This window comes from Eublepharis macularius, chromosome 4, assembly GCF_028583425.1.
Source record: "Eublepharis macularius isolate TG4126 chromosome 4, MPM_Emac_v1.0, whole genome shotgun sequence".
Taxonomy (NCBI): Eukaryota; Metazoa; Chordata; class Lepidosauria; order Squamata; family Eublepharidae; genus Eublepharis; species Eublepharis macularius.
Window position 1 is genome coordinate 14,621,778 of NC_072793.1, and position 17,287 is coordinate 14,639,064.

General features: G+C 40.4%; 1 protein-coding gene across 1 annotated transcript in view; it reads right to left on the reverse strand.

Annotated features, from left to right (window-relative positions):
* PRKCA (protein kinase C alpha) overlaps positions 1-17,287 on the reverse strand; it is a 333,406-nt gene that overhangs the window by 94,863 nt on the left and 221,256 nt on the right. The window contains exon 4 of the mRNA XM_054976872.1: positions 3,936-4,047. Coding sequence (XP_054832847.1) covers positions 3,936-4,047 — 112 coding nt within the window. The remainder of the gene's footprint in view (positions 1-3,935; positions 4,048-17,287) is intronic.

Sequence of the window (17,287 nt, forward strand, 5' to 3'; positions counted from 1 at the left end):
ACACCATGTTCGTTTTTTTTCCTGTTTATGCCCATATCTAGTTATGATACAGTTCAAATTAATAAGCCACTGAAGAGAAGATTCTCAGAGAGGATAAGAGAAACAGGAAATAACATAATATAACTGACTAAGCCAGTACTAACAAAAGGGATGAAGGAGGTCAATGATGAAGAGAAAGAGCATAGAAAGGTCATCAGATATAGTTGCTTACATGAATGTGAAATACATAATCCGGTAAGGACTAAGATGTAGTGATGTGGATTCAGATGTTAACTAATCAAAATCTGAACCAAACAGCCCTATTATTTAATAGTGTTACTGAATACAACCTGAATATAAACACGAATGATGTTTAGAAACTACTGGTAAGGGATTTCCCTGTAAGTGTCTATGTATTGCATTTTCACCAGTCACTGTACTGTTGAAGAGGGCTTCACATATAGGCAAGAGCAATGCTTCATTTCACTACTTTACTACTTTAAGAGACTCTGCATTTATGGATTCTGTAATACTGCCAGCCTTCTTGGGGTGCCTCCCATCACACATGCCCACTGTCTAACATTTCCTGTTTTTGTGTATTGCCAAATACAATCTTCCATGTTTGTTCTGCCGTACTACCTTCATCTGCTGTCCCAGAGGTGCTGAAAATTTCCCTCTGCTCTATAATACTGCCTGCTTATTTTATTGAAATATTTATACCCTGCCTTTCTCCCAAGAGTTCAAGGTGGCTTACATAATTTCAAATAATTATAGAATACTTATTTGACACAGCTTTGTCCATCCTAAGAAGACTGATAAAATACTGTATTGAAAAGAACCAAATGCTATCCTCTTAGGTACACAGAATGAAAATTGCAGGCCTTTAATAATCTACATTTGGTAACTCTGTTGACCAACAGGAAATGTAACAAGAAATGGGCCATAAGGCCTAAGAGCAAGGATGGCCAAATTGCAGCCCAAGGGCTGAATGTGAGTTCTATAGTAATTTTATCTAGCACCTAGTGTCCCACTCAGATATTTATTAAGGCTCCATAAAAACAATTCTCACAAGAGATACTGTGAGCACAGAAAAAAATTTCAAGTTGTAAAAGGCTGAATCAGTGCTTGAATGTTACATTTTCTTTCTGGATTTTGTAAGTAAAGTCCTTGTGCAAATGCCTGAGGCAGCTGCGCTCCACATCTTTTAGTACGATCCTGGGTGCCAGTTGCGGTCTTCTATCAAGGTGCCATTTACAGTGCCCTTACACAAATCTTGATGACTCTCTTTGTATTTTTATTGTCTCCTTTAGTGTCTTGACCATGGCCATTCAAAACCCTCAAGTAGGATTTATTACACTCATGTAAAAGGGGAAAAAATTGGACTTCCTTATAAGTTGCTCCACATATCATGTGTTGGATGATGTTGTTTATGTTGGAAATACAATGTCTTGTGTACAGAGAACTCAACAAAAAAGGAGAGGAACCTACTCTAATAGTAGCAACGAAAAGGGTGCGAACACAGGAGTAGGCACAAAGCATTAACGGTTAGAAAATATCAAAAACGTTCTGTTGGAGTAATAACACTCTCAGAAATACAGTGAAAGACAGTCAAACACTTGTAAAGGCATATACATAAAGTTAATATATCAGTGCACCAAACCAGGTAAGTACACCGATACAATGAAAATGTCCCAAAGGAAGACGTCCAAGGGAGAGAGTTGAATCCAGTAGTGGTAAGTTCAACCAAATGAATAAAAATGTCTTTCTTTAAAGTAACTAAAGTAAATCCTCTTTCTTCCAGGTAGAACAAGCTGGAATGGAGTGTTATTACTGAGAGTGTTATTACTCCAATAGAACGTTTTTGATATTTTCTAACTGTTAAAACTTTGTGCCTACTCCTGTGTTTGCACCCTCTTCGTTACTTGTTTACAGAGAAGGCAGAAGACACAGAATACCTGGAAGGGGCAGAAAATCTGACAGTTTAATAGATAGCAAATAAGATATCTCTTTCTTCCACTCTTCTGTCCTTGCATGTCTCCAGATTGATATTCTTAGGCTGCTTCCTGCTTCTTCCCGGAAGTCCCTCCTCTCTTTTTACTGAGGTAGTTAGTATCTATTCTGTTTCTCTCCTTTTTATCAAAGTTGTAGTTCCTGAATAAACTCTCTTCATTCACTCCTTAATCAGACTCAAGATCATTCCTAAGATATACTAGAGCCTACAGTTTAGACTAACACTTCCTGTTTCAAGAGACAGGGAAATGTGAAAGAGATTGTGAGAGGAATGAAGGAGCTTCCATGTTAAAGTTATTTTTGTCTAAGCTAATAAAATTCTTCTGACTAAGGAGGGGTGGGCTGAGTCAGATCCAGAACAACAAATTCTGATGGACTGTAGCTGTAGAAGAGGTCGCAGTTTCACTTCTCTCTCTCTGTCTCCAATGCCAGGCCTTTTGTTGTCTAGCACTTAAGATTACTCCCAGATGAAGCAGCACTGCTTTTCTCAAAGGTAACTGGGAAATCTGATGATTTTCAAAAGTCTGAATTTTGACTTTGGTGTCCTGGGCAGCCAGAATGTAGTCCACATATTAGGGAGATAAATCCTGGGATGTACATATTTTAGTAGGTAGCACATTCAGGGCAAACTGAATGATAGTATTCTATACAGGGCTCATTTCGAGGGGGAACGTGCCGGAACACAGATCCGGCAGTTCCCCAAAGAGGTCACATGTCAGGAGGCTCCAGTCACCTGACTCTCGGCCATTTTGGGCCCATTTTGGCCTGGACTGGGAGTTCCTCACTCATCTTCCACCTTAAATAACTGAAGTTACCTTCTCTTTGGACATGATAAACAGGCTTCAAAGGAACCCCTAAATAATTGGGAAATCACCTAATTAGTCATAGTTGACTACTATTTTTATAGCTTTTGAGGAGGAGTGCAACTCAAAACAGCATAGGAGAAACAAATTTTGTGCACATTCTGACAGCCATTTTCATAATCTTTTATGTGTGCACGACTAGCTTTGCATCTGATTCCTAATTCAGAGTTGCAGATCATGGTACATAGTTATATCCGAGACCAAAGCCCAAGCACTGTAATAACTAACACTGAGGGTCACATTAGTTAGCATTCTTAGGAACAACTGGCTACATTGGCAGAAAAAAAGATAATAAAGTTACTGTCCTGTAAGTAGCCTGAAAGGACAATGAAGGAGGAAATCCTACAACTGAATGGGAAGCGGGTGACATTTTTTTTTACACAAATTTGAGAGAAACATGGTTGCTGACTAGATAGTTCAAGAGCCGTACAGAATCTAGAAAACATTCTATCAAGAGGAACAGGTCGATCACATTACCAGGGCTGTACAATACTCCCCTCAAAACAGTGGCTGTTTTGGTTCCTTAGAAGCAGAAGTTGATCCAGGAACTGGACGTGTGGAAGAATCCCACACAAGAAGATGCCAGAAACTGTTTCTTGATGTCAATGTAATGGAGAGGGGCATACCATGTGATAGACTGACAACATGATACGGGGTCCTGATACCCTTGCGAAGTTTGGATGTAATCAAAATAAAGCTGAGAAGTAATAAAGATGGAAAAATGTCTAGACAGGCAATACTGAAGAAGACAGTGAGCTCACAAAGTACATTTACTGCATTTTTAAAAAATGTTACGGGCTTTACCGCAATGTTTTATGCTCAACTGCTGATTGAATAGGGTAGTTCTGACTTCCAGTAAGCTTCTACTGACTTGTATCTATAGCAAATGCTGTGCTAGAAAAGGAGCTACAAATTTACATTATTAAATCTGATGTGTTCAAATACTAAGTTATTTGAAATGGAAAATAATACTTGTAATTAACAGTAAGTGAAAAATATTTTACTGACATATGAAAGGCCACTAACTAATGCTTTTATTGATTTTTATGTCTTGTTTTAAAAATATTTGAAAAACTTACTTACTGTCACATTTCATCCCTTGATGTATAAGTCCATAAAGTAATGACCCACAATGGTCACAAAATGTTGGGCTTCCATATGTGTGGATTTTGAACTTGTGCTTGCTTCTAGGGTCCTGAAAAAGGAGGAATAGAATACTGATGCACTTTCTTCCTTGTATATATAACAACAACAACATTCGATTTATATACTGCTCTTCAGGACAACTAAACAAGGATAAAACTTAACATCCACTCAAAGCAGTTTACAATGTATGTCATTATTATTCGTACAACAGTCACTCTGTGAGGTAAGTGGAGCTGAGAGAGCTCCAAGAAGCTGTGACTGACCCAGGGTCACCCAGCTGACTTAAAGCAGAGGAGTGAGAAATCAAACCTGGTTCTCCAGATTAGAGTCCCATCGCTCTTAACTAAAGGTGAGCACGAATTGTAATACGAATAAAAAAAATGCACGAACCAGGCCATTTCATAGTTCATGAAAACATGGTTCGTGGGGCCTCGTTTTCCATGAACTCCACGACTTTTTTGCCCAGTTTGTGAGAGTTGTGAGCGATTTGTGAAGCCAGACAGGCTGGTGCTGCCGATCCATTAATTCCCACACAAGGTGTGTGAAACTGACAGCCCTGTTCTCCTGCCGCCTGCAAGCGGCAGGCAAGGGGGGCTGTCTGTTTCAAACACCCCACGCTGAGTTCAGCTGATTGGCTGAAGGCAGTACGGGGTGTGTGAAAGTGTTAGCCCCATTCTCCTGCCACTGGCGAGTGGCAGGAGAAGGTGGCTGTCTGTTTCAAACACCCATGTCTACTTTTAACCACACTCTTGGGTGCAGAGTTAAAATGGAACCATGAGTCTCAAATCCCGCATTACAAAAACCTTGCACAAAATGGCACTAGCAGTAGTAACTTTGGATGACAAATCCTCTTCTTGGAGGTTTGCATAGGTACACTTGAAACTGAACTGCATGGGGAACTAACAACGCAATCCTTTGCAGAGTTACTCTAGTCTAACGTTGCATAGGATTGCTTACTATAGCTTGCTGCTGTGCGGTTCTGTTTCAGCTAGTTACCAATGTTTAGCCATGTGCCTAAATTGTACTTGTGATTTTTCAAGATGAAAGTGATTATTGTGCTATATTGGGAGCTTTAGAATCTATTTTTTCAGAGTCAGACCATGCAATGGTCTTTTATTTAAATCCAGGGTTTTGCGGGGGGAGGGTTGCAGGCGAAATCTCTCTTTAGTTTTTACTAAATATCCAAGGAGACTGAAATGCCCCTCCCCCAAATATTTGTTTGAGAGCTTTCATTTTAAATATCTGAATTGTGTACGTCTATTTTCTTTTGTAGATACTGTCTAGTTTAGCTGAAGAAAACAGCAGAAAGACATTGCTAGCATATAGGCCGTTTCCACACACCCTTACAGGGTCGGCCCATAATAGTATACATCTCATCAGAAGATGTGCAATTGGATGAGCCCTTGATGATAACGCTAAAGTGTTGGGGTCTTGTGACTGTGTTGCTCAGGTAGATATGGTGCTAGCATTGTCATGAGGGCCTGCTCGTGAGGGGAAGTCCCATGATTGGTATCCTCAGAGTAAGTAGCACAATTTTACCCCTCCGGATGTCAGCTATCCTGCAATTAGCGAGAGCAAAAGAGGGGCACCACAGAGTATAGAACCAAGAAAAGGACAAGGACCTGCCACGGTAACAGTCCACAGACCTTAAGTTCTTAAAGGTGCACCATACAACAAAGTTATAATTTTAGAAAGTTATATTTCATGTATATAAAGTACAAGGGGTGCTCAATCAGTAATAAATAACAATAAATAGACAAGAATAAATACAAAGTTCACATCCAATACTCATAAATATACCAATTCACTTCTCAAATCCTGTCGCCAGGAAGTATACTTTTACTCCCAGACTGTAAGTACTTATTTCATCAAAGTGGAGACATGGAGTCAACAGGTAAGTCTATCATTAATATTGTCCATAAGAACTTGTTCTAAGAGTATGAAAGTCTTTTTTATTCCTTTTCAGGGGCAAATCCAGCCAAGCAGAGGGGTCCAATGCGGCAGACACCTCCCAGGAGGAAGAATCCACAAGAGGACATCCAAGTCTCACAGAGAAGAGAATCCACAGCCACCAAAAAACACTCAACAGGGTGCAAGCTATACTCCTGTTTCAGATGGGCTTTTTCAAGAGCATTCAAAATTCACAATCATTCAGAATACCGGGGCTTCATTTATTTGCAGTTTTTTTTTTAAAAAAAAAGTCCTCGTAGACAAATACTGTACCTCTCTGTCTAGTATGCTATGAACCTGATGCATAACATGCCAGTACAAGTATCAAAGATAATGTTTTATACTTTTTAACCTTCACCTTATGATGTCATACCTCATCCAGACTTATTTCATACAATCTGTTGTAGGAGCATGGCATCTAACTGCCTTCCTGCTCCTCGTGGGAGGAGGGGGAGGACGCCACGGGCCGCAGCTCAAGGTAAGTGTGGGGCTGGGTGGGTGGGGGTGGGTGGGTGCTGGGGTTTGGGTAGTTTAAAGGGCCCTGCCGCAGCAGGTCCCTTTAAACTATCAGCTGGCAGGCGGAGGGGGGGATCCCCCCTGCCCACTGCTAGTTTAAAGGGACCTGCCGCTTGCAAGCAGCAGGAAAAGTTTATACGGCCATTTCCCCAGGGAAATTAAACTGCCCCTTCAAATACGACCCATCGAACCAGTAGACCAGTTCGTGGAAGTTCGTGGAAACGAGCTTCCATGAACCACTGGTTTGCGAACCACGAACCGGCCTGGTTCATGTGTTTTTTTGGGTGGTAATTCAATTTGTGCCCAGCTCTACTTAAGAGCCTGGGAGTTGAAGTATACATCCTGGCGACAGGATTTGAGAAATGAATTGGTATATTTATGAGTATTGGATGTGAACTTTGTATTTATTCTTGTCTATTTATTGTTACTTAGTTCCACTCTTCTCAAAGTATCTTCTCAAAGTAGATAGATGGTCTGCAGCTAGCAAAAGGGTAAGATGAGACACTGAGGAAAAACTGATTATGTAGCACTTGTGTTATCCACCTTTAGATATTTTTAAAAGAAAAAAAGTACAATATAAATATTAAACATTTTTTGAGGGGAAGAGAACAGCCAGATCTGGCAGCTTTCTCCAGCCAAGGTCAGGGCGTGAGAACGTGGAATCAAGAGCTTGGCTTCTTGACAACAAAATGCGTATTAGTAGGGGAAAGATACCTTTCAAAATGCCCATACTGAGTGGCTAACATCACTGACAAAACATTCAAGAACTATTGCACAACAGCAGGAACGTGGTAACAGGCACAGGGAATCTAGCATTGTTGGAAAATTCGTTTCAGCTTTAAAAACCCATAAGCAGAAAAATATTGTGCAAAACAGAAAAGATTGGAATGCCGTTCCATTAGATGCCATGCTCCTACAACAGATTGTATGAAATAAGTCTGGATGAAGTATGACATCATAAAAAAAAGGTAAAGGTAGTCCCCCTGTGCAAGCACCGAGTCATTACTGACCCATGGGGGGGGGGGACATTGCATCATGACGTTTTCTTGGTATCATAAGGTGAAGGTTAAAAAGTATAAAACATTATCTTTGATACTTGTACTGGCATGTTATGCATCAGGTTCATAGCATATTAGACAGAGAGGAACATTGTTTGTCTACGAGGACTTTTTAAAAAAAACTGCAAATAAATGAAGCCCCAAGAGGACACCTCTGTGATTTCATAGCAAAGCAGCAAAAGAATGGAAGTCTGTAGGAACTGTACTCTAATTTATTATACCTCCATGTAGGAACTGTACTCTAATGTATTATACCTCCATGTCTCAAAGGTCTTAAATTAAAAGATAACTATGGAATAATTTCCTAAATTCCTGTCACTTAGCTAGTTAAAGGTCAATTAAAGAATTCAATTTGCTGGCCACCTCTGCTTCCTCAAAGAACACAACCATATTTTCTCAGATTTCTATAGATATACAACATGGTTTTTTACATTTACTCCCCCATACCACAAAAGCTTACCTCCCAGCTCAATTTGTATTTTAAGTTCCTTCAGACACATGGAAAGATGTCTTCTAGATGGGCCCACATTATGTAGGGTTTTTCATGCCATTCATAATATAAGCATTTCGGTAAATGACTCTTTAAATCTCCAAAATTAAGGCTATCCAGATTGGGGAAGTGTTTAAAATACCTATATGTCCCTCTAGAGGGAGGCAGAACAACATATAGGAAAGTCTTAATCAAAACAATTATTTTATTTACTTCATATTTTAATAACATTTATTAATATTTTAATAACATTTATTTACACCATTAACACAATGGGCCCATAACAACATCTAAACCTTTCAATAATAAGAGGAAAAGATTTCTGTGATTGCTTTAATGTAAGTTTTCAAAGTCAAGTCAAGTCAATAGGGCCCCTGCAAAGCTCTCGTAAGGAGCGAGGAAGACAATGTTACATTTAAAGAGGCCTCTAAATTTCTACTGGCAGTCAACAGTCAGACTACAGCAGCCTCACACAATCTTAACAGCTCCTCTTTACTCCCTTGCCTTGAAGGGAGGGGGGACCACACCCAGCCAAGCAAACTCCTACATTCCCAACTGAGAATTGTATCACTGCTCCTTCCTTAATACTCCCCATGCAAAATCTAGTACGTTTTTTCAGATATTCGGTGGATACCTTGCTCCCCCCCACAAATATGCAAAATGTTATGGGTTGCTTCCAGGGCTTATTTTGAGGGGGAACTCACAGGAACGCAGTTCCGGCAGTTCCCCAAAGAGGTCACATATCAGGTGGCCCTGCCCACCTGACTCTCAGCCATTTGGGCCCGTTTCAGCCTAGATTGGGGCCAAAACGGCCTGGATCGGGTCTCTGACAGGTGGTGGATCACTCTCCCACTCAGAAGTGGCCCGATCCTGACCATTTTGGGCCCCTTTCCGGCCATTTCCAGCCCCCTTTTGCCATTTGGGGCCCAATTTTGGCCCTGAATGGCCAGGATTGGGTCCAAAACAGCCAGGATAGGTGATGTCAGGGGCTGTGGCACAATGCAAATAAGTTATGCTAATGACACACTTCTGGTGATAGCAAGGGATGTGGCATATGCTAATGAGTTATGCTAATGAGTTATGCTAATGAGTTCCTCCAGCTATTTTTCTATGAAGTGACTCCTGGTTGCTTCCTACTTAATGGCAATCCACAGCATAACTTTATAAATACCGCTTTGCATAAAAGTTCCACAGGGTCATCTACTGTCTCCATAATTCAAGAAGAAAGAATATTTTGTCCAATATTTTGTCATTTTAAACTACATTAAAAGTACTGCACGTTATTGACTTCTCAAAGATACAGGGAAAACCTTTCAAAGTGACTGTTGAGAACTATTAATTAGAAAATACATAACAATTTAGCAAAAGAAAGGACTAGTAGCTATGGAACAACACATTTCTACTGCTTTATTACTGAATTAGCATCCTCGGCATAGTAGGCTGTAGGAAGGTCTGGCTTAAAATGATAAATCAGAAAGCCTCTTATTCAGCAGTGAAGAAAACCTTTTATTCACAAGGACCACTTACTGCATGCTGGTGCTAGAGTCGAGCTGTATTGTTGAAGGCAGCAATAATTTAGGGCTGGATCTTGCCAGATTTTCAACACTCAAAAAGAAGAGGGAGAGGGCTCCCCTTTGACCACTGAAGAAGATATGCTGGACATAATGGGGCTCCAGGCTGTGAAACTCCTAGAGATTTGGGAGTGAAGCCTGAGGAGGAGCATGTTCAGCAGGGACGTGATGCCATAGAGGCTAGGACATAAGCCCCACTCTCTCCCCCACTGAGAGGCAGATTTTCCCTCCAAAATGGTCAAGATTGCTTGCTGTGGCTGGGCAGCCTCTGGTAGTGTGTCTCTGGGTACAAGTTAAAGGTCTTTTAGTCCCACACTTTAAAACATATAAAATTTTGGCTAATATCCCAGCCCAAATATTTGGTAGGGAAGAGGCAAGAGCCCAGGTCTTCTTCAAATGAAATGGCACCTGAAGCTGAATAAATCTCAAAAGGAAACAGCAGATTTATTAGACAGGCAGGGTTGATACATAGGTAGACAGGAAAAGTAAAGCTAAGGTAAATTTTGATTGTAGAACAGAATACTTCACAAGCATTAGGCACAATAATCTTCTTAAAGCTTAGTTTCAGTAGCTACAGATCTTAAAAGTGAGAGGTTGGTAGTTTCAGGCTTAGGTTACTTTAACAAGGTTTCTTCATAGATTTCACTTTACAGCTTAGATGTTCTGACTTTAATACAACACTCTTTACTCTTTACACCAAACTGAGGGTCCTCTTCAGAGCCACCCCCCTCTTTATACATTGGGCAGGAATTATTCTTCACCGAAAGATATAACCCTGATCACTTGGCTGATGGGAAACTCTCCTTTCACAACACACTTCCTCTGCCAACAACACCCCCCTCCCCAGTTCTATCTTGTTTGTGTACATTAGTGCTGGCTTTCACACTTGAGTACTTTAACTAACGTCTTCTTTAAACCTAAAGCTGTCCCAGTTAGGACAAATTTTTCCTTTTTTTCCTCACACAGAGAGTTACTAGTCTGACCCTCCTTGTCAGACTCCCAAATACAACTCCACCAACAATCCTGTCTGCACCAAATGTCACCTTCTCACTGGCCAATCATAGAGAGGAGGAGCAACCTGTCAATCATTCTCCCCTCAGCCTGTATTTTTACCCTTTCCCTTTCTGGAAGGTTTGCCCTTAGTAAACCTTTCATTTAAAAGCCCATTTCGTCACACAGGCCATCCACTGAAGCTGCCGCTTTCTGCAGGAGAACTCATCAATGTATCCTGGATAATAGTTATAATTCTGGGAAATCTCTAGGCCCCATCTGGATACTGGCAACCCTATATGGGTACATATGAACAGGAGGGAAAATGCAGAAAAGCTGGTCAGATCCAAGTGTTATTCTGCAGATAACTTTGAAACATGGGGATCTGTTTTCAAGACTGCTATGCATAGCAGTTAATAAAAAGACTAACTTAAATGCAAGATCTTAACTATACCATTTTGATATTTTAATAGAAAATAAAACCAGTATCTGAAATGCTAGGACAGCCCATCAGCAAAGGATGGGCTGTCCGAGCTTTTTAGAGGAGGGTTATAGGGAAACAATATTTTTGGCTTCTAAGGCCTGGTTCCCTCCCACTGTTGCAACAATGAAATAAATCAAACCCTCTTCTTACTCCTGGCATCCAGTATCTTATTGGGTGGGGCACTGAAGGAGATAGCCTTTTGCAGACATAACAGGAATGAGAAGTGCGTTACTAAAACGGTAAAAGGATTGATTGATAAGAAAAAATTGATTGATTGATAAGAAAAAGAGCAAGGACATGGTAGGCCCATTGCAGGGACAGGGAAGTGAAATTGTAACAGGTGATGAAGAGGGCAGAACTGCTTAATTCCTACTTATCCTCTGTCTTCTCCTGCAAGGGAGATGGTGCTCAACATGGCAATAACAGAACACATGATGGGGGAAGGGAGTTATAGCCTAGCATCAGCATAGAGGTAGTACGTAAACACTTGGTTTCTTTAAATGGAATTAAGTCCTCAGGGCCAGATGAATTGTACCCAAGGATGCTAAAAGAACACGCAGATGTAATTTCTGAGCTTCTGTCCATTATTTTTGAGAATTCTTGGAGATCAGGCAAGATGCCAGAAGATTGGAGGCGGGCAAATGTTACCATCTTCAAGAAGGGGAAAAAGGAGGATCCAGGTAACTACCGACCTGTTAGCTTGACATCTATACCTGGAAAGTCTTAGAACAAATCATCAGTCAATCCTTGATCATTAGAAAAGAAGGCTGTGATTACTAAGAGCCAGCACAGGTTTCTCAAGAACAAGTCATGTCAGACTAACCTTATCTCTCTTTTTTTGAGAAAGTCACTACCTTGCTGGATCAGGGGAATGCTGCAGACATACTTTATCTTGATTTCAGTAAGGCTTTTGATAAGGTTCCATATAATATTCTTGTCGACAAGTTGGTTTGGATCCTATTACTATTAGGTGGATCTGTAACTGGTTGACCCAAAGAGTGCTAGTTAATGGTTCCTCATCCTCTTGGAGAAGAGTGACAAGTGGAGTTCCTCAGGGATCAGTCCTGGGACCTCTTCTGTTCAACATTTTTATAAATGATTGGGATGAAGGAATAGAGGGAATGCTTATTAAATTTGCAGATGATACTCAATTGGGAGGGGTGGCAAATATGGTCGAAAACAGAGTAAGGATACAGGATGATCTTGACAGGCTGGAAAACTGGGCTAAAACAAATAAAATGAATTTCAACAGAGATAAATGCAAAGTTCTGCATTTAGGAAGGAAAAATGAAATGCATAATTATAGGATGGGGGAAACTTGTCTTGGCAGTACTATGTGTGAAAAGGATCTAGGGGTCTTAGTAGACCATAAGCTGAACATGAGTCAGCAGTGTGATATGGTAGCTAAAAAGGCAAATGCAGTTTTGGGCTGTATCAACAGAAGCACAGTGTCCAGATCATGAGAAGTGATGGTATCGCTCTACTCTGCTCTGGCTAGACCTCACCTAGAGTACTGTGTTCACTTTTGGGCACTACAATTTAAGAAGGATATAGACAAGCTGGAACGTGTCCAGAGGAGGACAATGAAAATGGTGAGGGGTCTGGAGACCAAGTTTTATGAGGAAAGGTTGAAGAAGCTCGGAATGTAGAGGAGACAACCGAGAGGTGATATGATAACTATCTTCAAGTAATTGAAGGGCTGTGATAGAGGATGGCGCAGAGTTGTTTTCTGCTGCCTTAGAGGGTCGGACTAGAACCAATGGCTTGAAATTAAATCAAAAGAGCTTTCGGCTAAACATTAGGAAGAACTTCCTGACAGAGCGGTCCCTCAGTGGAACAGGCTTCCTCTGGAGGTGGTGGCGGGCTCTCCTTCTTTGGAGGCTTTTAAGCAGAGGCTAGATGGCCATCTGACAGCAATGCTGATTCTGTGAACCTGGGCAGATCATAAGGGGGAGGGCAAAATGGGTTACTTCAGTGCTTAGTTCTCGTGGCCTTCTTACATGCCCAGGGTAATGCCGATTGCCATCTTGGGGTCAGGTAACAATCTTCCACAGGCCAGTTTGGCTAGGGATCCTGGAGGTGTTTTGCCATCTTCTGGGCATGGAGCAGGGGTCACTGGGGCAGTCGGGGGGGGGGGTATTTGTAAATTTCCTGCATTGTGCAGGAGGTTGGACTAGATGACCCTAGATGTCCCTTCCAATCCTATGATTCTTTATGGGGCAGGGGACTGAGAAAATGCCCCTAATGTAAGTAGATTTAAATAGCAGATTTCCTCCACATACAGAGGAGCAAAAATACTTAAGTGCCTCCATTTTGCAGTGGCAGCTTCACTATCATCTTTCAAAATTGTTAGGGTCTTCAGGCTTAACAAGGATCAGGACCCCTCTAATACAAAACTGGACTTCTATAACGTATCCAAAGATGTAAGTAACCAAGGCATGTAGTTGGCAATCCTGGTGAGATGTTGAGGTGTATTGATTCTACAGTCATCACATCAAGCGGATCTGGTCCTATCTATTCCCTTGGACCAGAGGAGAAACAAAAGCCACTCAGAGGTCTTTGAAAAAAGAACAATATATATATATATTTAAAAAGCAATACACAATACAGCACGTATAAATCCAGATGCAACTCTTTAAGGACATAATGATACTTTGGTCATTTTCATGTTCTGAAAATTTCCCCCCATTACATTCTTTAGAAACATGAATCAGCAAAAATATTTACACTTGATATATTAATTATATCTATAACAGACTCAGTATTAGCTAGTGGCTGATTCTGCACACGTTGGATAATGCACTTTCAATGCACTTTCGCTATCGTTTGGAAGTGGATTTTTTGTTTCACACTCGAAAAATTCAGTTCCAAATGATCTCTAAAGAGGATTGGAAGTGCATTATCCAAGGTGTGCTGAATCAGCCCTAGACAAATGCTCAGACACAATGCTCAGAACTGCTAGTTATAACCTACTTAAACAAGTGTTATGTTATATCCTAAACAATGATGTCAGGAGTTGCTTGAAGTTAGTTAAGTCTTTTTAATTGACACACAAAGACATTTCAAGATGTATTTACTTGTTTGTTAGCAGAGAACATCTGTTTCATGTTGGACTTCTAAATTCTTATTTTACGTTAATGAATACTACAACTTATTACATAAGGGGCAAGATAGTCACTGAACTTCCTGGGTTTGATTGCTTTTTGCTGTTACTGTCCTTGTTTATAATTTATAATTGTTTATAACATATAATTCATGGGGAGGGCAGGGTATAAATAAAATAAAATTAAATTAAAATTAAAAAAATAACAGAGTTGATTGAGCTGGCAAATGTAGAATGGGCTGCATGTCAACAGCCACAGGGCTTTCTTGTTTCCTAATTACAATATGGGCTGAGTATTTAATAAGTATTTTGTGCATTTTTTTAAGAAAAAAAATGAAGGAACTGCAATCTACACGCAATGTATAAACAAAATATCCTATTGTTGTGATCAACTGAAGACTACGACGACAACAAGTGGGTCCAATTTCATAAGACTAAATATGGCAGGAACATCAAACATTTGTTTTACATTTACAATACAGAAGACAAATTCCAGGATGCTTTTTCACCAATTGCTGCACACTTTTGAATTTGTAAAGCTTTCTTGAATATTAAACATCCAAACCATACATCTGAATTCCTGAGTTACCTTGAAAAAAAGAGGCAATCCTTTTGGGATGCTCTAAATAAAAGCGTTCTCTTTCTTTGAAAAATAATGTGGTTGCAGTTTCACAGCGCTTATTTCACTAAACATCAGATAGAATTTACGGTGAGGGATTCAATAATTAATTTTAAAAAAAACCCATTTCTGAAGGTACTGCATAATCAACAGTTGGTTATTAAGGTTCACAAAAGAGATGAAGTATATAATAAACTGATATTATGATATGGTCACAACAATGCCTATCCCTTCTGACTAAAAGTTCTGTGCAATGCAAGGAAAAAATGTGCAAGATCCAATATGAATTCCCTCCTACTCCTATTAGCTCACAAGCTCTCTGCCTGTCTTCTTCCCTCTTCTCCTCTTCCACCCCACTCATCTGCAGCAAACTGGCTCATCTTTCCAACTGCAATCCAAAAATATGTTTTCTTGATTCTCATGTTGCTTGCCAGAGAAGGTCAAATCTGTTCCATCTTAACACAGCATTCCCTGAATCCCTCTTTTCTCCTCCAGCTGCCGCCCTACAATTGCTTGCCTTAACTTCACATGAGGTAATTCAACAAATATATCCCTGAGGTAAAATCAGAACATGCACAGAATCCAGTTCTTATGCTCTCTAAAGAAGTTTAAATGCTTATGTTTTGAGACTTTTCTTTTGGAGTTAGGAACACTGGTATCCACTGTCTAGTACCTCAGTCCCCTTCTCTCTAAACACCAGAGCTTTTCTTCAAGTGTAAACTGAATCTGAAGGCCTCCACAGGCAGTTTCCAACCATACCCAACCAGGGACCTCTTCACTCTCCAGAGTTACCTCCCTGTTTGATTGGGTATGGAAACTCTCCTTAAAAGATCTATCCCCTTCTTTGGCCCATTTGGGAGTCCGCACCTATTTACCAAACCTCCTTGCCAATTTCCCTCAGTTCTCCTGTCCCTGTTAAACTGCTCTCTCTGTTAGGACTCCGCCTCTCAACTCTTCATACTCAATTCTACTCCTCTGCCAGGACTGAAAACAGACCCACCTCTTTCCAGCTCATGCTACCCAATCAGATCCCTTGGAGTAGCCTGCCACTCAAAGCTCTCTGATTCTGTGAGGGATTAACTCTTAACAGTCCTGCAGGTGTGTGTGTACAGCATTTCCAGGCTTTTTAGAACGTGCAGTCCATCACAACCCTCAAAACATATTCCACGTCTCCAGTTCCTTTTCCATACAGTCACATTTTCTGTATCTTCAACAGCCACATATTTATTTATTCATTTACTTAATTTATATTCCACCTTTCTCCCCAATGGGAACCCAAAGTGGCTCACATCACTCTCCTCTCCTCCATTTTATCCCCACAGCAATCCTGTAAAACAGATTAGGCTGAGAGACAGTGGCAGGACTAAAGTCACCCAGTGAGCATCCATGGTAGAGTGAGAATTCGAACCTGGGTCTCTCAAATCCTAGCATAAGCAGAGCGCTTACTGCAGCCTAACCACTTAATCACTATGCTACCACAGCTCTCCTATGTCACTTATTTTTTCAGTTTTGTCTAGTGTGTTCACACAAACACGCATATATAATCCTGATCTTTTACACTGGTATCAAAGCTGTTGGTATACCTTTCTAGAATCAAAGATGTGAACACGTTTTTAAAAATACAGTAAGGTATGCTGAAACAGACTCTGCCAGGCATCTAATTCTACCACAGGGAATTAGTAATTAACTTATCTGGCCCAGGTCCCAGATGGCTATATCATAACGAGTTTACTTTCCCCACCATCAGGTGATGAATTAGAGATGTTTGTCTAGTTATCTAGGGCTGACTAAAGCATATGCTTGAACAAAAAAAGTCAAACTACTGAGCAAACGGGAAATCAAATGAGAAATACCTGCAATCTTTTCTCCCACTCTTTTGATAGTTAATAGGTAGCTGAATAGGTAGGCAGAATTATCTTTAAAGTTACTAGGTATCTGGTTCGGGTCATGCTTGCCCCTTAACGCACCGATCTTGGCCTCTTTCACTGAAATCAGTTCTATCAATGTTCTTTTCTCTTTCTTCTTGAAAAAAGTCCCTTGACTTCGAAGTCACCTCAAAATCTCAAGTCCCTTTAAGAAAGAGTTATTTCTTTAAAGCCCATCCAACCTCTCCCACCGTACCTGATGGAAAGATTCTAGCTTCTAGGCAGACTTCATTGGTTATGTGAATGACTTAGTGTTACAGGAAAAAATTCTTTCTGAAGCAGCGAGGTTTCTACGGTGGTGAATTTATGTACTTAATATGAAATTGTATATTTTAGAATATATACTTGTATTATTATATTTAGCCCCTCCCCAGCAGGAGTTCTCAACAACCTTCTCTAATCATTCTTTTTGGAACATTGTTCAAATAAGTCTTATTAGTACCACTTAATTTTAAATCCCCCGGATTCACAATGAAATCAGTGACCCAGAGCACAGATCTATCAGTTCAACATCTGCTCTTGCCTGACTGCAAGTTAAAGCTACCAATAAATTACGATTCATCAGGGTCAGAAGCCACTCATA